General features: G+C 40.0%; 1 protein-coding gene across 24 annotated transcripts in view; it reads left to right on the forward strand.

Moving 5' to 3' along the window:
- The first annotated feature begins 123 nt into the window (after positions 1-123).
- The window catches only part of ERC1 (ELKS/RAB6-interacting/CAST family member 1), a 300,806-nt gene continuing 277,392 nt past the window's right edge, over positions 124-23,537 (forward strand). For 19 of the 24 annotated variants that reach the window (XR_012586646.1, XR_012586651.1, XR_012586648.1 and 16 more), the window contains exons 1-2: positions 124-359; positions 11,552-12,385. Coding sequence is in view for 13 of the 24 variants with exons in the window: in XM_074584028.1 (XP_074440129.1) it covers positions 11,717-12,385 (669 nt within the window). In the remaining 11 variants the exon portion in view is untranslated. Of the gene's footprint in view, positions 360-446; positions 566-11,551; positions 12,386-23,537 lie in introns of those variants that run through there. The other 5 variants (XR_012586656.1, XM_074584037.1, XM_074584078.1 and 2 more) reach the window with 2 other exon arrangements.

Consider the following 23,537-nt stretch of genomic DNA (forward strand, 5'->3'; position numbering starts at 1 on the left):
AACCGGTGACGCTAGGCCGGGGCTGCCCGAGGCCACGCCCACGCCCCCGGAGGGGGAGGGAGAGGGAAACCCGGCTCGCGAGCGCGCGCCGTGGGCGGGGCGCCGCGCGGCCGTAGGGAGGGCGGGGCCGCGGGGCGGTCCCGCTCTGGCGGCGGCAGGGGCGGGGCGTGCGTGTGTCTCGCGCCGGGGGCGCGGGAGGGAGCGGTGGAGCTCGCGCGTGAGAGGCGGCGGAGGGGAGAGAGAGCGAGAGAACGAGAGAACGAAGGAGCGGCGGGCGCGGAGCCGGGCTGACCTCGCCGGGGCCTCGCCGCCGCCCGCTCCCGCCGTCGCGCAGCCCCTCCCCGCGGGCTGACAGGCAGGTGAGGGGCCTCGCTCGGTGCCGGGGGGTCGTTGGCGGGGGGGGGGCGGTTAACGCTTCTTACCGGCCGCTGGGGGGAGCCCGGGGCGGGGCGGGGCCTGCGGGAGCCGGTAGCTGCAGGCAGTCGCCGGGCTGGGCAGGGGCTGCGGCGGCGGGGCAGGCGGCGGCGGCAGCGGCGGGGCCTGTCGCCTGGGAGCTGCTCCTCAGGTGGGTCCGGGTCCGGCGGCGGCTCCCGCGGGGGCTGCGTGCCCCTACGGCCGGCTGGAGAGAGGGGGCGCCCGGGCGCGGCCGGGGGGAGGCGGCCGGGGGGGTGCGGGGCCTCGCCCCTGCCGGGCCCCGCGCACGCTGTCACCGGCCGGGGACTGGGCGGCGGCAGCCCGCTCCCCGGCCCCGGCTGCCCCCGGCCGGCCCGCGGGAAGGGCGGCGGGGACGGCCACATCAGCCTGCCCGCTGCCACCGGGCGAGCGGGCCCGCGTCCTGCCGGGCATTGCCGATGGTGGCGGTGTGCCGGGTGGGGTCTGGTTCTGCCTCTTACAGTAGTAGGTCCTTCGTGCTCTTCCCGTGCTGTGTTTTTCCGCCCCTACTTATTTGAGCCTGTCCTTGGGAAGCGCAGGCTTTTGTTGTCATAGTCACATCATCTGAGGTAATGGTGACCAGTGTCTTTCTACCTAGACCTTGCCCTGTGGTGTGACTTTCTTATTTTTTTTTTGCCCTGTGAACGTTATTCAACCATTCGGTTGCACTTCATTTATTTTATTACATCTACTACAAAGTAAACGTCAGCTGACGCGGTGCTTTGTTTCTGAATCTGCTGCCATCCTGAAGCATGTGTCAGGAATTGCCGTCTTTCCACATCTGTCTGGTTTGTAACGTGAACTCTACGTCTTAGTTATGAAGTACACGATATATTTTGTGTGGAATGTTGCATGCGCACTGGAAGTGCACATTATGGATCGTGCCGACATGGTGTGAAATGGTTTAAAGTACAACCCGAATGGAAATAGGAGAAATTGGGAGATATGAAGAAAATATATAAAGATGCACCTATGGAGGTGGCGGTGGGGGAAAGCAGTACAGAAGCCAAGAGAATGAAAGTAAATGGATAGAAATAGAATTGGTCCGAAGAACTATGTGTGTTTAACATTTTACCCAAGCTCGGTTTGGAGGCACATTGATGTATGTGGGATGGTTGTAGCCGGATAATATGCTACCTCAAATCTGACAGGTTGTAACCAAGAAAAGTTGTCTGGTTTGATTGCAGGGTTGTGATTCTTAAACAATGGCTAATTTGGCTAGGATATCTACAGCAGTAACCTCTACCAGCTGCCTGCCCTCTTTTTCTCCCGGAGGTTACTGCGTCTGTAGCAGTAGGTGGCTGAACATACGTCTCCTCCTGAGCTACTGCGGTCTACAGCCTGACATATTATTGTAAAGTGTGTTTTGGTATTTTGTGTTGGAAACTGCAGCAGCTCAGATGTGTGCCCCAATTCAGGGTCACTTATGAATCAGCACCCTTACAGCCATATCAAGCAAGATTAAAAGAGAAAAATCACTTGTCTTGCTCATGCTAGTATGAGCAGAGTTGGTAGTACAATAATTTATTTGTTTCCGTAATGAATTATTTGGACTAAACCACCAGTTATTAAATAACTGAGGTGACTGTACTGAATCTAATTCAGTTCTGGAAGCATAATTCAGAACTTTATGACAGAACAGCACTTCTGTGAATCAAGTCCAGTATGACTATATCATCCAGAAATTTGTAATTGTCTGAATCTACCAAGCTGCAAGAGGGGCTGCAGCTAGAAGAAGTTTGGGAGCTGCTGGGTAAAACATGAGCTTATCACAATATTTGTTACCATTTGAACTTTCCCCACATTTTCTGGGAAACCAATTTAGTTGTAATCAAATCACTGTAAGGACGTTAGCAGGTTTTCTTCAGTTTGGGTTTCTGTTATCTGGGCTGTATTGAAGCATCGTGTTTTTCGTAAACCTTAGCATTGTTTCATTGATACTGTCGCAAGCTTTTATGAGATTTCTGTTCGCATAACTTTTCATCTCTAACATCTGGTTAATGACCTGACTGTCAAAAAAGCAGGTTTAATATTTACATGGCCTGTACCTTTTTATTGAATTGCAAATCTTGGTCATGAAAGAAACCTAGTTTATTTTTGCTGAATCTGCCACTTTTTCAGTTGCTGGTAGCAGTTATCTCTGTTGCTGTATGAATAGAAATATTTCACCATGCTATTGTAACCAGTGTGTGAGTTCCTTGCTGTTATTCCATATTTTGTGAAGCAGGATACTCTCTCACCTCCTCCCCTCACCCCTCCCGATTTTCAAGCCTGTTCCCCCAAAAGCCTTTCTTGTTTGAGAGGTTTGTTACAACAGTTACCTGGCTAAGGCACTTGAAAATTGTGGTATGTTTGGAAGGTCTGGCTTGTATTATCCGAGTGTGGTTTTCTCAGAAATGTATGGATGAAAGCATGCATGCAGTTTTTTTAAATAATCAGACTGATTTCTAGAATTAAGAAACAATAATACATGTTCTTGAACCTTGCTGACTACCCTGCTGTAAGAGCACTCTCTGTGGTGAGGTTTCTGTCAATGACTGCCTGTTTAAGCCAAGAGTTGAACTCTGTGGCATGCAGTGGGCTGCCCTATGGCAGCGGTAGAGCATGAGATCCTAGAAGATCCAGTGGTGATTTAGGAAAAGTGATGTTTTCTATTATGTGGGTTTTTTCAACATCATTAACACAACTTTGTTGTCAGGGCAAAATTATGATGGAAATCCTGTAGATGGAGCATACTTTGCTTTGCACAATGATGTTACCCATGGTGACTTTAGGTTAGCTGCCTACATGGATTCACTAGTGCTTCTAGGTACTTCTGGGCTTTTGAAATACCTTTATCAGCTTTAGCATTGTGTTCCCACTATTGGGAAGTTGGTTGGTTGTTGCATGCCATATGGGGGGAAGACAGAAACAATCATGCGTACAAACACATAGTATTTACTGACTGTATACTCTGAAAATCAGGCTGTAAACTCTTCAGTCATACAATGACAGAAAATTAATGAAATTAATGTCCGCAGGTCCTCAGTCTCCTAGGTAATTAGAAGAATAAGAGCTATTTACATCAGTTCATTACTAGGAAGTTTATGTACGCATTCTGACTCCTGTTGTTTTTTGTGTTTTGGACTTTTTTTAAAAGGAAAAAGACACATGGTAATTTTTGTTGTATATATCCTATCTGCTTTAAATTTAGAGACTTATAATTAGCTCCCATTCGTTGCACAAAATAAATCCTGATGCGCCCTTCTAGCCTGCCTATACATGTCAGTGTTAAGAACATAGGACAGGGAGGGACCGTGTGGGTTATTGGGTCCAATCCCTAGTAATCCCAGGCAAGAACCAGGAACTGAGAATGTTCTACACTGTTATCTGCAACATGTGCTGGTCATCCTGTAACAAATTCAACACTGCCAGTCTTAAAGCAATTGTAGAGAACAGGTGCTGGAAGTGTCCAAGACTTCTGCCATACGTGGGAAGCCTTTAAGTGTGATGTCCAGACTGTGTTAAGAAATATGTTCCCCAGTCTCCAGAGGAAGACAGAAAAATTTCTGGTGGTACACAGCAACCTCACAAAGGGAAAGAACTTGCTCATGCACCCAAATTTAGTGACGAGGTTAACTCTAGTATACTGTGAGCAGAACTGTTTTAGTCTGACAAGTGAGATGAGGTAAGGCTTTTAGAAATATCTAGGACCTCATGTTCTGCCTTGAGTTGAGGCTAACCTCCAGAACTTTAGGAAAAAATCCTTTTAAGTGGTGTATCACAAAGAGTATATAAATATTAATAAATACATCTTTATCTGAAATACATGCATTTTTATAATAATAGTGAGCCTTTTTGTTTTTGCGGTCTTTTTTGGGAAAGAAGGTCTAGAGGAATGAAGTTGTCGTGGTGAAAGTATACTCCTTATGCTGATATGAAGACTTACGGAAATTAGAAGAAACAAAACCTAATGTCAGTTAAAACTGCATTTGCAAGGAAGCTGCTATAGAGTAAAGCATGTTCTGTCATCTTAGTCTTGTCTTCCTTGTGGAGTAAGTAGATCTCATGAAAGGAAATGTATACTTGTGGGAGACAAATTAACTAGGAAGCTGATGAATATTTCTGGCTCTTGTTTAGAGACTCGCAGGTAGTGTGGGACATCTGGTAGGAATGGGAGAGAAGAACAGGAAACAGAATGGCATCTAAAAAAGACAGATAAGATATTGCTATGTTCTGTGGTGATTTAAAGTGTAGGTGTACTATTTATGCTCACCTTTCAAATTGAAAAAGTGTATAACAGGAGTGTCAATTTATGTTTAGAAACAAATCATTCCTTTGACAAATGACTGCTGTGTTTTTCCTCAAAATGTTACGGTTGGGGTTGATGGCCTACCTTTTAAAAAACATGTTTTTTAATATGTCCCAGTCACCTAAACATTATCAGGGATTTTTCAGGTTCTCTTCTGGGAAGGCTTCTCTGTCTGTGTCTCTGGGGGAGAATGTATCAATTCCTGTCTTCTCGTGTTCAGTGAAACAGAACAAAGACACACTTACTTTCAGTGAACTTGGCAGATGTGCAAATAGGTAAACTTACTTTTAAAAATACAAAAAAACCAAACCAACTTTTTAGAAGGATTGGACGTGAACAGGTGTTGGTGCTCGGGCATCTATTCATGCACTGTCTAGGAATGACAATCAATCATAATATGAACAGTTACTTTTTTGTCGTCTTTCTATCTTAATTTAATTCATCCCTTTTGCTTTCTTGCTGTCAAGGCCATGAGGATAAGACTATTTTGATAACGATAAACAACCCTGAATTCCATGGGTTCAATGCCTTGTGACCGGCATTGGCTGCTTGCAAACAATTTCCGAAGTAAACTTTCTTCTGTCTTTTTTGTGTGTAATCATCATTAATTTAATATGAAAAGTAGTGAGCTTTCCTACCTTCCAAAACTAGGCAAACAATCTATAGACAAACAATGTGTATCTACAATATAGTCCTAAGACAGATGCTTCACATTTTTTATATAAAGTAACATAGCAACTGTAGCTTTTGTAATTGTGGTGTGCACCAGAAAGTAAAAGGGATTCAATTTTTCTCTTGGTCTTGGTTAACACACCTCCAAGTTGTTGTCTATTCTGTCATTGTGCCCAGTATTTGAATTCCAGGGTAAAGATATCTTGTAGGGTTTTATTGGAGTATAAGCTGTTCCTTTTTTTGGAATTGCATCTTCCCCCTCTTCTCCACACCCCCCTCCCCCAAGCTGTATTCTGGAGTCCAGGTCCTACTGTATGATCTAGTTGTACTTATTCGTGATTAACTATTCCTGTGTGAATTATGAAAATGTGAACAATTGCTACCTCTGTTAATGAAGTCTAATGTGTCTGCTACAGTGCTTTATCAGATTAAGACGGCTCTTGTAAAGGCTGACTTTTCTATTGCTATTATAAAACTGACATTCAAAGCTTTCCTTGGGCAGACAGGAATCTGTGCTACAAGAAAGTTTACTCTTCGGGAAGCTGGGTATATGGCTTCCACTATGCAGATGGGAGGCACTAGGGGGGTCACTGTGCTGTAAGATGTGCTTGCCCGCCTAGTTCATGATCAAACTGCCCCATTCCTGACTATCAGACAGTGGCGCTATTAAGGAGTTAACTCTGTAAATGTTGCTGTCTGTTAACCACTGTCTGTCCTGAGCAGAAACTGCAGAAAAGATATTCAGAGGAAATGTTACTTGCTGAAGGCTGCAGAAGTTATTCCAAGATTCTGTTTTAACAAATATGAGCAGGTTTTTTTCCTGTATTTCTGCAGTATGTTTTTCTGTATTTGGTTTGCTTACTTACCTAGAAGTTGTTACGGTGGTATTAATATTTGTGCTGGAGTAGCGGGGGGGTGGAGGGATATGAAAGGCATCATATATTTATATGACAGAGAGATCCTCCGGAGGTTAACAAAACTTTGTGTTAATTAATCTGCCATTTTCTGTCAGCTGTAGCCTGGAATGTCTGCTTTCTGAGCCATTGGTTCACATAAAATACTAGATACAGGGGCTGAGTGTGGCAGCATTGGTAAACACGTCTCATTTTATTGGATTCTTTATCCTGCAGTTGATGTTAAGCTGATCCCTCCAGAATTTCTTACGTTTCTACTAATCCTGAATACAAGTCTTTTATTGAAAACCACCAAATCTTTTGATAAGACTAGTGTACCTACTCCTGCCCTCTCTCACTTCATAACTTGTGATCTTAGAAGACGTTTTTCTTAGTTGGCACTTCAGGCAGGATGTACTGTTACCTATCATCATTTTCACACAGAAAATGTGTTCGTAACTGTTCTTTTTTCAAAATTTTTCTAAATACAATATTGTGTAATTCTCATCTAGTCTTTTTATGCTTCTGATATGACAGTCCTTTGAAGCTTTTTCATAATCACTAGATAGCATTTTCAATTAATACTAAAGCAGGTCGATTGAATGTCTCTGTACTTGGCAAGCCTCTGTGCCAATCTCTGGATACCTATATGAAGTTTTTACTTTGGCTGATGTTAATTTTTTGGCTTGCAGATAGGATGCTCTTTGAAAGTTTTTGTTCCTTAGTGAACAAGAGAGTTTTGTTTCACAAGTGTAAATGTATGCAAGCTACCTTGAGGAAAAATGGTTTAGCACTGGCTTCAGTGGTTTTGGTTTTTTCAACACTTGCAGTTTATCATCTCTTTCTTCGTAATCTTAGGTAAGGGTTTCTGTATTGGCAGAAAGGACTGAAGGTTTTTGAAACCTACAGGAGAGTTTGCAAAGAAAAAATGGTCAATGCATTCATGTCACAGTTGGACAGTGTTGCTTGTGGTTGCTGCTGTCCTTTAAGGTTAAGAGATGATTTATTTGTGACTAAATTTAGGGTCACAGTAGACGAGAAAAAAAGAAACAGTGCTGCATTTTGGCCTCATGGAAGATCTGGGGAACTAGAGGCCTGTCAGTCTGACCTTGGTGCCAGGGAAGGCTGTGGAGCAGATCATCCTAAGTGTCATCATGCGGCATGTCCAGGACAACCAGGTGATCAGGCCCAGTCAACATGGGCTCATGAAAGGCAGGTCCTGCTTGACTAACCTGATCTCCTTCTATGACAGGATGACCCGCTTAGTGAATGAGGGAAAGGCTGTGGTTGTTGTTTACCTGGACTTTAGTAAAGCCTTTGACACTGTTTCCCACAGCATTCTCCTGGAGAAACTGGCTGCTCATAGCTTGGATGGTTGTATGCTTCACTGGGTGAAAAACTGGCCGGATGGCTGGGCCCAAAGGATTGTAGTGAATGGAGTTAAATCCAGTTGGTGTCCAGTCACAAGTGGTGGTCCCCAGGGCTCGGCACTGGGGCTGGTTCTCTTTAAAATCTTTATCAACCACCTGGACAAGAGGATCAAGCGTACCTTCAGTAAGTTTGCAGGCAACACCAAGTTGCGTGGGAGTGTTGGTCTGCTTGAGGGTAGGATGTCTCTACAGAGGGATCTGGACAGGTTGGATCAATGGCCTGAGGCCAATGGTATAAGGTTCAACAAGGCCAAGTACCGGGTCCTGCACTTGGGTCACAACAACCCCATGCAGTGCTACAGGCTTGGGGAAGAGTGGCTGGAAAGCTGCCTGGAGGAGAAGGACCTGTGGGTGTTGGCCAATAACCGGCTGAATAACACAGCAGTGTGCCCAGGTGCCCAAGAAGGCCAACAGCATCCTGGCTTGTATCAGGAATAGTGTGGCCAGCAGGACTAGGGAAGTGATTGTCCCCTGTACGTGGCACTGGCGAGGCCACACCTCAAATACTGTGTTCCGTTTTGGGCCCCTCCCTACAAAAAAGACATTGAGGTGCTGGAGCATGTTCAGAGAAGGGCAACAAAGCTGGTGAGGGGTCTAGAGCACAAGTCTTATGAGAAGCGGCTGAGGGAACTGGGGTTGTTCAGCCTGGAGAAAAGGAGGCTGAGGGGGAGACGTTATCGCTCTCTACGACTACCTGAAAGGAGGCTGTAGCGAGGTGCGGGTCAGTCTCTTCTCCCAGGTAACAAGTGGTAGCATGAGAGGAAATGGCCTCAAGTTGCACCAGAGGAGGTTTAGATTGGGTGTTGGGAAATATTTTTTCACCAAAAAGGTTGTCAAGGACTGGAACAGACTACCCAGGGAAGTGGTTGAGTTGCCATCCCTGGAGGTATTAAAAAGAAGTGTGGATGCAGTGCTTAGGGACTTAGTTTAGTGGTGGATTTGGCAGTGTTAGGTTTATGGTTGGACTCGATGGCCTTAAGAGTTTTTTCCAACGTAAATGATTCTATAAGAGACTGCACTTCTGAGATTTTTAGTAAAACGCTAGTGTGGGTCAGAATATTGAAAATCTTTATCATTTCTGGTTATGCTGCTATCTGAAAGAAATATTCCATGTAATTTTCCTTGGAAATAAACTAGAACTCTTTATTTTCCTGATTAATTGGTATTGCGAATGAGAAAAGGCATTTCTGTCACTTCACTTTACTGTTTCTAGTATGGAAGATGTTTTTCCTAGTGTGAATTGTCTTATTATCTACTTCTGCTTATGGATTCCTAATAGCAACAAAGGGAAATGGCCAGTGATAAACGCTACTGGAAAACAATCAGAAAAAATAAAAAAAAAATTAAGTTTTATCTTGTAAAATTTTTTTTTTTCTTCTCTTGAACCATGACTTATCTCTGTGTCGGTGAAAATATTGAAACTGGCTGCATGATTGGAGGGGTGTATTTAGTTAATGTTTGGAATATTCACAATTTAAAAGTCTTAAAATGGTATAATGAAAGCTCTCATTTCAAGAGAAATACTGGAGGGTTCAGTTTGCTTGTTTCCAAAGACTTTTTTTTCTTAATGCACTCTTTTTGTTTGGTTTTGCTTTTGAAAAGTGAGCACAGCGTAACATGTGGTGGTGATGGCAGTGGTGTCGGGGTTCTCCCTGAGTTTTATGGGTGCCCACTCCATGAATCCTTTCTGTAACCCTAATGTGGCAGCTAATTCTAGCAGCTGGCTTTCATAGCTTGAATTACTTGATTTTTCTCGAGTAACAGAGGGGATGGTGCCTACCTGTGAAACAAAGCTTAGAGCTGAATTAGCATAGGACTGGTGTTTCCACTTAAGGTGAAGGAGAGCTAACCTGCCTGCCTGGTGTATTAGAAGATGGCTACTGCATGGCACCTGCTGTGGTACCAGCTCCTTTCAGCTGCCTGGAAAGTTACTTTTCCATCAAGGACATCAGCCACTTTCATTCTGTGAAAAGCTATTAATAGTTTAACAAAATGTTAGCTAAAGCAAGGAAAAAGCAATTCCGTGAGTTTAAATTACATTTTTCCATGCTGGAGGTGATTAACTCGTTAGAAATGATCTAAAAATCTTTTGTGCGCTTCTTGGATGTTGTTAACCACTTTACTAGGTGATACTTTGGCCTGCAAAAGTAATGTACTTCTAGCAACATTTAAACTTAATGGTTTTTTTTGGGAAAGTGCTTTAACTACAATGCACAGAAAAAAACATGTCTAATCTTTTAGTTCAAGTTAAACTCATTTAAAGCTGTTAAGTGAATGAGTGTTTGCACTGATTTACTGTGGTAAGTTTCTAGCATGTGAATTAGGTGCTGTGATTTGGATTAATTTTCAAATGAATCCTTGTGAATACAAGCTCTCAGTTGAACGTACTTAATGTAGTGTCTAAGAAATCACATCTGACTTGAGTGCTTACCTGGTGTCACAGCAGCATTTTTAGCATTTTGATATCTCAAACAGTGAGATTAGTCTGAAATACCTTTTCTATTTGGAAGAAGTGCTTTTCTTCCAGATCTGGGGCACAGTGTCTTACTTATTGAAGCAACTCCAGTGAAACACTGTAGACTTTGTTACATAGTTTATATTTCTGTGCTGCTTTGCACAAGGATGTGTAGCTGCAATAGAAGAAATGTCTTACCTGTAACTTGTATTAAAAAAAAAAAATAGATCTGTAGGTGGTGTTTGGTAGCTAACTTCAATTATTATTACTGCTGGGTATCTTTCGTTGTCCTTTTTTCCTTTACATATGTGTTTAAAATATTCTGTAGCAATATTGTTGCTAGCTTTAATTGTCATTTCAAAAAAAAAAAAGTGAGAGTGAGAGCACTTGAACTTCTTGAGGATTGCTTACAAAACAGAATCGGCTTTCATAAGCTTTGTAAAATTATGCATGCTACCGTATCTTCTATGAAATAGTGTGAAAATGAAAAAATGTTGGCTTACCCTGGCCTTGTTTTCCATTTAAAACTTAGGGTTAAACTAAACATTTAAAAACTATTTCTTGTTTCTTTTCCTATACTAACTTGTTTCTGAAAGGAAAAACGATGTATCTTTTCTTCATCACGCTTTTACTTTGTTTCTTTCTACCTTTTTCCAGCATTTTTTTTTTTTTCAGTTTTAGTTTTTGGTCTCTTCCCTTCCACCCACTTTTACTATTTCTACAATTTCTTTTGTAAATGTATTCCTCTTTTAAGCCTAATATTTCATCTGCTTGCCCAGTTATTCTCTCACAAACATGCCATAGAGTTTGGAAAAATTGATTCCTAATATCTAGCAAACCAAATTTCTGAGCAGAAGGTGAGGCTAGGTGAAAGCTGGTGTGAAAGGAAAGATGTTGGAATATATAAAATGTTGCTGCTCTTTGGACACTATCTGGTGTTCTTTCATCTAATAGGGAGAGGTCAGACCAGGAATATTTCAGTGTTCTAGTTTTGATTTCAGTTGAGCCCAACAGTGACTTGAAATATTTTACACGGGAAAAAAATAGGAGGGGGGGGAAGTGAGAACTGTATAGTGGGTATAGTTCTACAGTGCAGTAGTTCAATCACAAGAGTAGATTTCATCCCTGTTGCTTGCTCTTCTACTGTGGTAATATAACAACAGAAAAGTAAGAATAGAAGATCCTTTTTGAGTTTAAATATTAGGGTTTAAATGAAAGATTGGTTTTTTATGAGTGGGAATTGAAGATGCTCGCAAAGCGTGAAGGTAGTAGAATACACTTCATTCTAATGTGAGACAAAATATTTGGTGATAAACTAAGTATTTAATATGGTATTTTTATTGATACAGATTTTAATATGTTATTCTTATTGATACAGGTATGGTCCTGAACATTGTGAGCACATGACTTCAGAGATGGACAACTGGATCTGTTATAAGTTGTGATTGGCCTTAAGCTGACTTACAACTGTTGAAGAACTTAACAGGATTTATCTCATTCCTGATTTATGCCTATCTAATTGCCTCACACCACCAGCTTAATCATGTATGGAAGTGCTCGGTCAGTTGGTAAGGTTGAGCCAAGCAACCAGAGTCCAGGGCGTTCACCAAGGCTGCCACGGTCACCACGCTTGGGCCATCGTCGAACCAACAGCACAGGAGGCAGTTCTGGGAGTAGTACTGGGGGTGGCAGTGGAAAAACCCTTTCTATGGAAAATATTCAGTCCTTAAATGCTGCCTATGCTACATCCGGCCCTATGTATCTAAGTGACCATGAGAACGTTGGTGCAGACACCCCAAAAAGCACCATGACTTTGGGCCGATCTGGGGGGCGGCTGCCTTACGGTGTTAGGATGACTGCAATGGGTAGCAGCCCTAACATTGCCAGTAGTGGAGTTGCCAGTGATACCATTGCATTTGGAGAGCACCATCTCCCTCCAGTGAGTATGGCATCCACTGTGCCTCACTCACTGCGCCAGGCCAGGGATAACACAATAATGGATCTGCAGACACAACTCAAAGAAGTATTAAGGGAAAACGATCTGCTTCGCAAGGATGTGGAAGTGAAAGAAAGCAAGTTGAGTTCTTCCATGAACAGTATCAAGACCTTCTGGAGTCCCGAGCTAAAAAAGGAGAGAGCTCTGAGGAAAGATGAAGCTTCAAAAATCACCATTTGGAAGGAACAATATAGAGTTCTGCAAGAAGAAAACCAGGTTTGTCATGTATTGTCACTGTTGTGTTAGTGCAGCAGCATGATTAAATGAGTTTAATAAACTTGCATGTCACATTTAAGCAGCTAAATGATATTGATGCTTTTCCTAGGTAATTGGTATGAGTAAGATGTGTTTTCAACTTGCAAGACTCTTTTTAAATATTTCTTGTCAGACTTGTAAGCCACCTCGAGTGCTCATTTCTCCTTGTGTCATGTGTTTTGGTTTTTTTTTTCCCTAGAACTGATGCTAACCACTCAGTTTCCTTTTGAAAGTATTTTATCCTGTTCATAATTAATATTTCTGTAGTGCTTACCTCTTGAAGCATTCTCTGAGGTGCAGGATGTATTAACTGCTGGCCCCGAATACAACTGAACTGTTACTGAATATTGACAGATTGCCAGTAAAACAAAGTTCACGTTGGACTGGTCTTATTTTAGAGCTCCAGTTAAAACTTCCAGACCTGCAGTTTTCACAAACAGATATAAATTGTGTTCTTGGCTACTTTTAAGTAACACTGTTTAATACCTGCTCATCTATTCTTTTGTCATAAGCTGTGCATATCTTGTTATGCAACTATCATAAAGCACTGTACAGTTTTTTTTGTAGTGGTCTGGCTAGTTAGAGAATAGGCAGAAGAACAGAGAATTTTGGGCGTCTAGTTCTTTTGTATTGTCCTTCTTAAAAGCATCCCTAAATTAGAATAAAACTGAGAGGATGATTAGAATTGAGGTCTCTTTGTAGTCAGCTCTACTTATTAAAAACTTTTTTAAAATTTTCCCACCTACACCTTCTTGCTAGCTTAATCCTGAAGTAACTACTTGTCTTTGAGATATTGTCCTCCTATTTAGTTGTTTCTGGACAAATGTGAGTTAGGCATCTCTCTTGACTCTCCAGTAAGAAACCTTGCTACTCTTACGGAAAACAGGCCCAGCGTCCAACTCCAAAAGTTTCCTGAAATACGAGTCAGCTTTCACCATTACAAAATTATTTTCCCTATTGAGTTTTTTAAATATCCAAGAAAGTTTAATGAAATAGTTTCCATAATTCAAGCATGATCATGTTCTTGAAGTTCTTGCTATTTTTGGCAGTGGGTTTTTTTAAGATTTGCTTTAGAAGGTGGAGGGGAGAGGGAAACTGCTGGAGGAAAAAAATAGTGCTGGTAGTATTTGACATGTTATACTCTACTTTGAGTAGAGTGATAATCTGCTACACTGAAGCTGTCTGCAATTTTCTTTTCTCTTATTAAAAAGCCAAGTTGAAGAAAGTAAGTCACTTTTCCTGAGTTAGCATGAAATAATTTAATGAACTTGTCATGTAGTTTTATAGCTGTGTTCTTACTGAATGGTAAGTATCACAACATGTGATTTGTTAATGTGTGCAACATTTCGTATTCATTTTCATATGTCTTCTTGGAGTGAAGAAAACCTAAAGTTAAATAATTTTTATTACAAAAGTAGGATTTCCTTAGAAGGAGTAATCCAGTGAAAATTTTAGTTATAGTGGTACAGTACCAGTATAATGAACACATGGAATACCATTCACTCAACTTTCTGATGCTCTTTGTATTTCAGCTGCAGGTGAGTATTTTAATTCTCAGATTCTTCTCATTTTTAATTTCAGTTTTCATACTGAAGAGAATATCTTGGAATATAAAAACATTTTGTCTGAAATCAGTTTTGACATTTGAGGATGCTGTGGAAATCTTGCAAGAAAAATGCAATGAATGTATGTTTTAGAACAGATTAAGCAATTACTAAATATGTATAGATTGGAGAACAGTGATTCCTCGCTCTGAGTTTTTTTTTTTCCTTGTCTTTCCTTTATCCCCTAATTAAACATTTACAGATATTTCCAGGCCACTGTTCTCTAAGCAATCACTATAATTACTACTACGCTGGTAGAATTGTGTAACTTTGGTCCAAAAAAAGAAGGGTGCAATTTAAAAGTAAAAGAGTATTATTGCAATGAGCTGTAAAAACTAAGAATGCTAATTAATAGATTACAGTTAGCTAACAGTGTGTCCTAATTAAAGTCTGAATTCATTATGTCTTCTATAGCCTTTTGGAGTTGGTCACTTCAGCCCCTTTATAAGGAAGATCAGTTTAATAGGATTTACTGTAATTAAACAGACTTCTCTGTTTAGACAGTGAACAAGGGATTTCTCTGATCTGTTGGGGGACCAGAAAATTCTCTTCAGTACCCCTCCAGCCTCCCCATAAAATGAGTTCCAGTATAATTGCAGGAACTGGTCTTTTAGACCTCAATACAAGTATTTCAGCACATCAATTTAAATAAAGACTTCTCATGTAGGCAGAACTTATGCTTTATATTAGGTTTAGCTAAGGCCAAATGCATTGTTAAAAATTGACTCAACTCATGGAGCCAAGATGCTGGCTCACTCATGCCATTATCTGATAGCCATCTCAATCTCTTTGCTGTAGTCTTAGCACAGACCTGATTGTACGCACACCTGATTGTCCCTGATTGTATTTTTTTCATTGCTGTTCTTGTCACCTCAACTTTGAATGATTGAATTGCCTCTTGGTTTTGGAAGTTGTTAAAAATACGTGAAAATGTGAGCTCTGGTTGATTGCTACCTCAGCCTCCTGTGAAAAATGCACTGTTGTCTTTGGGTTTTTTTTCCCATTTCTTGGGAAAATAAATCACTATCATTGGTGTACTGCTTACTGATTTCCAAGAAATTTTCTGGATTCAATAAAGATCAGAGAATGAATCTCTGAGAGATTAAAGAGCATGCTACCTGTCCTGAGGCATTCACATCTCTTTGGTTGTCATTTTAGGGCAATAGGTAGCAGGGATATCTTGGATATAATACTTAGGACATCATGCACCTATATAGCTCCAACTTGGGTTGAGAGTGCTTTAGTCTTGCTTGGTTGTGGTGTTTACACCAGTTGTGCAGCACAGCTGTATTCATCAGCTACTCTGAGCAAATACTGCAGCTGTGGAGTGTAGCATATGCTGAATTTTATTTTTGTCTTGAAGAGCCAGAAAATCCTTTCTTTTCATAAATGGAGAATGTCATTGTTATCTCATTTTGAAGAGCTCAAACCTAAACACAGAAAGTATTCCTGTAGTTAACATAGATTCTTGGAAAGATACAATAGTTTGCAGTGCAATGTGGATTAGTTAACCAATTATACTTTGTAAGAAGCCAAAAGGAGAGTGCAAATGATTTCTCAAAGGTTAACAAACCCATGCATATCTAAAAAGGAACTGATGGAGCCAATAAACAGGAGCTTGACTTTGGCATGGTATCATTCTCCTCAGCATGCTTTAGTAGGAACTGTATTTTTCTGAGTTGAAAAATAATTTTTTTGAGTGGGTGTCATTTAAAATTTCCCTGGAAACCTTTTCATCAGAAGCCAGAAGAGGGAAGAAAAGACAGTGATTATCTTTTGCACTTCCACAGAAATCATGTCCCTAACAACTGGGCCATGGGTGGACTATGTGGAACTCAAGAACAAAGGAACTCCTTTCAGTTGAAGCTTGCTTATAGCAAGGTGATTGTCCCTTAAAATAAGTAGTGCAATGCGAATTTGATGTGTAACACCGTGCGTTGAAATTTCCCACATTTGACTGATCTACGTTTAAGGTCTGACTTATGTTTCAGCTGAAATAATGTGGTACTGCTGAAAACATCTTTTTCCTTCGATGCATTTCTGTGGTCTTCTTGTGGTTGGAGGCCTTGGATGTCTGAGTGAGAGAGTTTAACCACAAAAATATTCTGAAAGGAATTTCACCTTGCTTGGGGTAAGCACTTGAACATTCTGCTTTTTGTGATGGAGAAATGTGATGGGTGTACTTCAGCATTTTGTCAGCATTCTTCTCCAGAGTCAGAAGTACGCTTCATTTCATAGTAGCATGGAATGAGCATCTCACTTCTTAAAATATAGTTGTCCATGTGTTAGCCTCTTAAATGCATTGGATGCTTCTGTTGTGAGACCGGCTGAGCTTCTCATGAGTACATTCTTCCCCTGAAAATCAGATTAATTCTCACTTCTCCATTGATGTAATTTTTGGGGCTTTTTAAAGTTTTATTAAGAAAAAAAGTTTTGATTTGTCTTAGAACTGTGTCATTCTAATACTAGTGCCACTCCTGAGTGGGTTATTTGTTGATAGAAAGCTAAACTTTCTCCCATTATGGATGTTTAATTGTGCAATATGCAGTTCCATAGTAATTGCTTAAAGGCATTATCTGTATCCCACAGCATTACGCTTAAATAATTCTTTCAATAGCAGATGTCTGTCGGCTCCCTAGAATGCTGCCAGCTTTAAGGTTCCCTCTGTCTTTCCCCAGTTGCAGCAAGAAATTATAACTTAATTCTCTTTTAGAATAACTCAAAACTATCTCCTCAAGAGTGCTTGATATCTGAAGCATTTATCAAGTTGCAGCACTTTGTAGTGACTTCAAAAATTGTCATGTAATTGACCAAGAGATGGCCTTCTCTGTTCTGGTTTTTTTTTTGCAGTTCTATAAGGAAATAAAATTAGACTTTTTGTGCTTATCTAGGTTCCCCAGTGCTCTTTTCTCCTATGTTCCCTGTTGAGGTAGAATGTAATACCTTGAGTTCCTTTAAACTGTAGCAGAGGCTGAATGGCTGGTCTCTACTTGATCTATTAAACATACAAAGGGAATACTACCACCTTAAAAGCAGCTTGTAATAAAATGGGTGACGTCAGTGGTACTGTTGAACTTAGTAGTTTAACTGTGCTTTTTGCTATTAAGCAATACTTTAAATTCTGCAGAACTTGAAATAGCAGGCTCTTTCTGCTATAGTTCTTTGTCCACTATGGATTGAGACTTTTCAGACATTACACCCCTAACTAGGGTTGCAGTGTATTATTCTGCCATTCACTATGTATATTCCTGAAAAGTCTTGTCTGTGTTACTGTATTTCTCTAGAAGCCATTGTTTCTTTCATCATTATCGTCATTCTGGAGTTTGAGTTACTTTTTCCCTTAAGTGTTCTTACTTTCTAAAGTACGAACTAGGTAGCTTGAAACTGTGTAAGGCTCTGGTTTGGAACAGGCTTCATTTTAGTCACTTAGTGAACAGGTGAACAATAATAGATGATAGCGATAGCACAGAGGTACTCCTATGAGTACGCTGCCAGTTCATTTTAGCAGCAGTCTTGTACTGATATTATAGCTTTCTCATACCAAATCCAGTATTCTCATGTGTCTTTCTTACTCTTGTGGTATTGATTTAAGTAGAAAGGAGAGGAAGACTTTTGATGGAACTGCAGTCCATGGAAAAAGGACTGAAGTTATACTAACAATGTATATGCCAGTCTTCATGTATGCCTCCAAGGCCAAAAACTGAAGTGGAGCTGCTTTTTAACTCTTCTCAATTTCGTGATATTAGAAAGACTCGTAGACTTGGAGATGATACAGCAGAGTGGGCTGCCATGACTGAACTGTTAGTTGGAAATAATATTATTTTTTTTTTTCAGCAAAGTAGGTATCTAAGATCCTGTTAACAGTCTGTACAATGCTTAAGACATTAGGAAGAAAGAGAAATTTTTGTATTTAGGATAAATACATATATATTCTGAGATAAGAGCTAGAGACCAAAGAAGTTTAGAGGAGACATATCTGTACTCTGAAAGTGATTACTGTGTTGGATAACTTAGCAAGAGCAGTCATACCAGCTAATTGTAAGTAATTGAAGTAAGAAACATTGTGAAATGCCACTTTAGCCTCATCTGGCAAGAGGGGAAAAAGAGAAGAAACTTGGTAGCACTCTATATATTCCAGTGTACAATTCCTTTGAATTCATTTTGTATATAGACTTGTGTTTAGTGAACACAATAAAATACTGGTGTTTTCGATAACAGTGATTTGTGTTGATTTGAGCTCCTCGACAGAAATCAGATTACAATGGTTTGTCAGCAGGTAAGCGTAGCTATTTGGGATTATACTTTTATTTTTTTTTCCCCTGCATGGATAATGCTTTGTAGTTTTTCTGGATAATTTTTGGCATAATCTGATGAACAGAGGGAAAAATGACTGCATCTGCTAAATGTAGTGGTTCATAATTGTACCTCCATTTTTATCTGAAGATGAGAATTACTAGACCTTGAAAAGAACATCTTTTCAGCAAAACTTAGTTTCATAACCCACAACGTTAATCCACAAGTGTATTTTTACATAGTATTTGCAGATTTATATTGGGTCCTGTCAGAAAGACCAGAGTCACCTTTTGTAGTGGAAAAAAATACAAGGACAGCGTGTAGTTAGTTTCCTTCTGCGTTGCTACCAGTTATTATATCCAAGCGTTTTGCTTAGGTCTTGCAGTAGTAGTACCTTGGACTGCGAAGCAGAAATGTGGGTTTTTTGTTATATTATCAGCCTTGAGAAGCAGGTAGCAATGATCAGTTTTTGTAAAGCTCCATTTTAACTTAGAACTCATATTAAATCACAAAAAAACTTCTTGATTTAGTGATTGTCCTTTTTACTGTTGAAATGCTTTGTAACTCTGTCATGCCCTGTTGTTGTATTGTGTTTTGTACATTCACTTTTGCTTCCAAAGAATACTAGTCTGTTTTGGTTTTTTTTTATCCTGAGGGAACTGTACTACTTTTTTCTATTTATAACCTTGGACTAAACACCAAAAAATTCTGTATTGATTGGGAGAAAATGCGGTGTACCAATATACATCATGTTTTGCAACTGCACAGTCAATATTTACATTTAAACCATAAAGAAAAGAAAGAATCCAGTGAAGGATTCATTATCAACATCTAGATGAGCATTTGAAGAGATCTCATGATAATGTGAATTTTTGTTGGTTGACCTCCATTAAGAAAGAGACTTTTTTGTTTTCAAAAAAACCAAACCCCAAATGCACGCTAACTCCCCCCCCCCCCCAAAAAAAAAGAAAAACAACCACAAAATCCCAACCAAAACAGACAAACAAAAAAACCAAACCCCAACCCCCCAAAGCATAAAACAGTCATCTTATTGCATGTGTGCTCATTGATATGAACATGATCAGATGCCAAAATACTGGCATAGAAGAGTGCTTCTAGTGATCATTGCATTAGAAATCGGAGGAGTTAAACTTACGTATAACAGTTACAGGAATAAATACCATGTGACTGGCTTCTTCAGTTTAATTTTAGCAACGTCGTTTGTAAACTGGAATGCTAAGTAATGTGCTATCATCGGTAAACCTAATATTTTGATGGCTGTTGCATTTAAAGTGTTTATTCATCTATATACAAGCTTTTATTTTTTTTTAATTTTATTTATGTACTGCTACTTTTCCCTATTGTTATTTAAATGACTCAATGGTGTGTGCGGTGGGCTGCTTTTGCTTTTCCCTGGGTAGGGGCTACTGGTCCAGCATGCCCTTGAAATAGGGAGAAAAATTATTTAGTCCTTGCTGCTCTGTGTTGCCTGTGGTTCCTGTATGGATTGCTTTTAAAATCTAATGACTATGTCACTTGTCACTATTTTGGAAAATAAATACTATAAGCCAGCAAGGGTGAACAATTGTTTGGAGGCAGTTAGATTCTTCCAGAATTTGACTCCACAACATCAAGAGGAATTTAAAAGCAGTATGTAGTTTCCTAATGATCTTGGGCAGTTCATTGCAAGCACGCAAAATAAGACCAGATCATAGGGGTGTTGGTTTTTCTAATCTCATGCTTAACACAATGAAAATACACTTTTAATTGGGGGAGGGAGAAAGGCATGGAGGTCAGCTGTCCAATAAAAAGACGTTTTTCAGTGCTCTTCAAATATAGGAGAGAGGTGGTGAATGAATTCTACTTCTTTTAACAGGTGCTTTGTTTAATGCCCATTGCTGTATGATGTCTGCATTGTTATCAGGTTCTGTAGTTGGTTTGCTATGCATTTCTGTTTCTAGAGTGGTACCCTTTCTTGCTTCTTCCCTTCTTTTCCTCCCCCTTTACATCCCTGCTCCCCAGGGCTGGGGAGGGAAACAGGGAGACAGCCTAGGTTTGGGAAAATCAGCAAGTAAAAAATGGTAATCCGAAATTAACTAAGCCTCAGTAGTGCCTGTATCAAGGCTAAGTACGGTTCCATTTTTTCCTCGCCAATACATACTACATAATCATCGTGTTCTTTTGAGCAGCACTATTAAGGAGTAGGCACTTCACTAAATATTCTTTTGCTGTCTGAACGTTTCAGAGATGCAGGCTTTCTACATGAGAAAGTATGCTTGACGTTAAGTTTAAGGATTTTTTGATCCTTCTTGTCAGATGATCAAGTACGGATTACCTTGGATTGTTGAATTTTGAGAACAGATGGTCTTCTAATTATATGTTGATGTGGATTCCAAAGAATAAAGGGCCATGTATTTCTTTTGATAGTTTTTGTCACTTGTTTCTGAGATTCTAACAGGTCAGCACCTGAACTACCACCATTCAGAGATGAAAACACTGTTTCACGCAGGATCTGGTTCTTCCATAGTAGTTGATTGCTCCTGACATTAAAAAAAATAATTAATATATATATATGCAAATCCTACCTTTTTTTAATGCGATGTGATGAGGCTTACATACCTCTTTTCCTTACAGGAGTAATGAAATTGTCTGAGTAATGGCCTGGTTTTTAATGGAATCATGTCTTGGATGACAAATACTTATTTTGACTGAGGGGAGGGAAGAGCTTTCTGAACATACATTTGTGTTGTAGCGTGTTGTCTGTGAGGACCTGTAAGCGCAAGAAACCTTATTTCAGGCTTAACCTATTGGTAGACTTGAGTTATTTTGGACCAGGAAGAAGTCCTGACAGTGAATGCAGTGGTGTGTCCTATAGTAGAGCTGTCTGTCTTGCTGTGAGAAATCAAAGCTGCCTTTTTTTTTTTTTTTAACTCTTGGCATAATTGATCAGACTTCACACATTATAAGTGGATATCAGTTCTCAGATGAACAGAAACAAACCATGAAGCAATAAAAGTAACTTGAGGTAACTAGAGCTTTCTTCATTAGAGAGGCAAGATACCCATGCAGCCTGTTCCAAGCATCTGATCTCACAGCTGTAAGCCTCCACAAGGCTTATTCTTATGGCTACGTCTCTCTTCAGAGATGGATGCGTTTAATACTAAACGTTTGATTTGCTAAAGGATCAGGGCATTGTACCAAAGCTCTTAAGCTCTTACTAGAAATGTTATAAATGTCAAAAGCAATACAGCTAAGAATTGCCAACCCACTTAGAAAGTGACGGTTTACTGTCGAAGGTGCTAATCCTCCATAGTCAATTCATGCCTTGAATCTGATCTAAAGAAGCAATAGATTGATGAGAAAGACATTGCCTTTAAGAGTGGTCATACTTCTACAACCTAAGCTAGATCTTTTCAATGGAGCCAGATATTATGATTGGAGTTTTTCATGTCGTGTCTATGCTGAATACTTTCTTGCAGCGTGCTACAAAAATAAAATTACTTTTTCTGCTTTTCAGGAACTAGAAGGTGCCTCTCATGCACACAGATGAAAAGCAACTGTGAGGTTTTTCTCTTTTACACAAGAAATAGGTGGTCTTAGTTGCATTGTAGACTTAAAAAGAGCGAAGGAGTGTGTAGGATAAGATTTGCTCCTGTCTCTTTTTAGGTTAGGGTTTGTTTCACGGAAGTCTTATGGGGCATAGTTGTTTATCTGATCCACGAGAGATCCCTCTGTTCACAGTAAGACTTAATTATTGGTCTGAGTTTTGCATCAACTAAAAATGTACGCGTGAAGTTCCTGAAAGTGGTTTTGGCTTCTATGGCAAGAGGTTTCAGTATTTCTGTGCTGGATGAGAGAAGTACATCCATGGAGAGGATGACAGAAGCTTTAGGCTGAGGATTAGTGCTAGTAGGTAAAACAATGAATCCCAGAATAATCCTAGAAAAAAGGAAATGGACAGAAAGAACAAGCGTAGTAAAGGCTTTTAATTAGGTTGTTAGGAAATGCTGTGCCCTGTACTGGAGACTTAGGAAGTAAGTACCTTATTTCTCTCGATTGGATAAATGTGAAGAATCAGATTGTTCAATGATTCATTACTCATCTCTGTTTGGTTTAGGAGTACAAATGACAGTGTTGTGTTTGCCAGGTAGAGCATAGTTAAACAACAAAATCTCAGTGTTTTTCTAATCATGCTGCTCAGTAATCCTGATGAGGAAGCAGAGAAGAACTTTGGGAGAGGGCAGAGGTAAAAATCTAGATAATTCTTTGATCTGACCAAATATGGCAATCTTTGTGTGTTTTACATTAGCATAATAAATATATCTGCTTTTCTGAAATCTTCCTTTTGTGTGTGCGTATGTTAAAATTAACAGATGTAGTTGCTTGTGGAGATTAATAGTTTGTCCCGAGTAATTTTACAAAAAGCCTACAACAATAGATGTACCTTATATTTTTGAGGGTAGAGGAATTTCCCAGTCTTCATCAGCCTCTAAGTTGAGCCTATCAGTTGAGTAAAGTCAAATTATTCTGTCTATGGAAGCTTTGATTTGGAGGACATTTTTGAAGGCTTTCTCCTTCAGGCAGATGGGTTAGGTTTGGTCTAATGGTTGTGAGCCTGTTAATGTGTAACCATTTTAATAGATCTGTGAGCCTGGTTACTCAAAGAGGGACCTTTCTAAGGAAGCATAGGTATACTTTCATATGAGAAAGTAAATAGTGTGCTATATATATGCAGTCAATATCATTTTTTACAACTGAAGAAAAATTGAAAACTCAACCATTTTGTGATCCTCTTTGCAGAGCGTCCTTGGACCTTCTGAACACTTCACTGTGTCTGGGAGGTTCCAAAGAATGGAATTACCTGCAGTAATTGATTTTGGGGCGGAACCCAAAAAAAACCAGCTTGCAATAAAATGAGTTCATCCAAATTTTTCTTAACACTGAATTAATTTTTGTTTGAACTAGTGGATGATTTTGACAGTAAGAAAAGTTTTAATAAGTATGCTTTAGCCATGATTCATGAAAAGCTCTGTGCACGTACTTGACCAAACAGTTGAAGTAAGTGTGGGCACTACATGTGTGCTCAGGGTATGATTTGTAATACTTTTTGCAGTTGTGTAACACGCTATTGAGATCCTACTAGTAGTTCCACAATTAATCCTTTATAAGCCCTTTTAGTTGGAAATAGTATACCTTCTAATTACTATTACAAAACC

Source organism: Larus michahellis, chromosome 1 (assembly GCF_964199755.1).
Source record: "Larus michahellis chromosome 1, bLarMic1.1, whole genome shotgun sequence".
Classification (NCBI taxonomy): Eukaryota; Metazoa; Chordata; class Aves; order Charadriiformes; family Laridae; genus Larus; species Larus michahellis.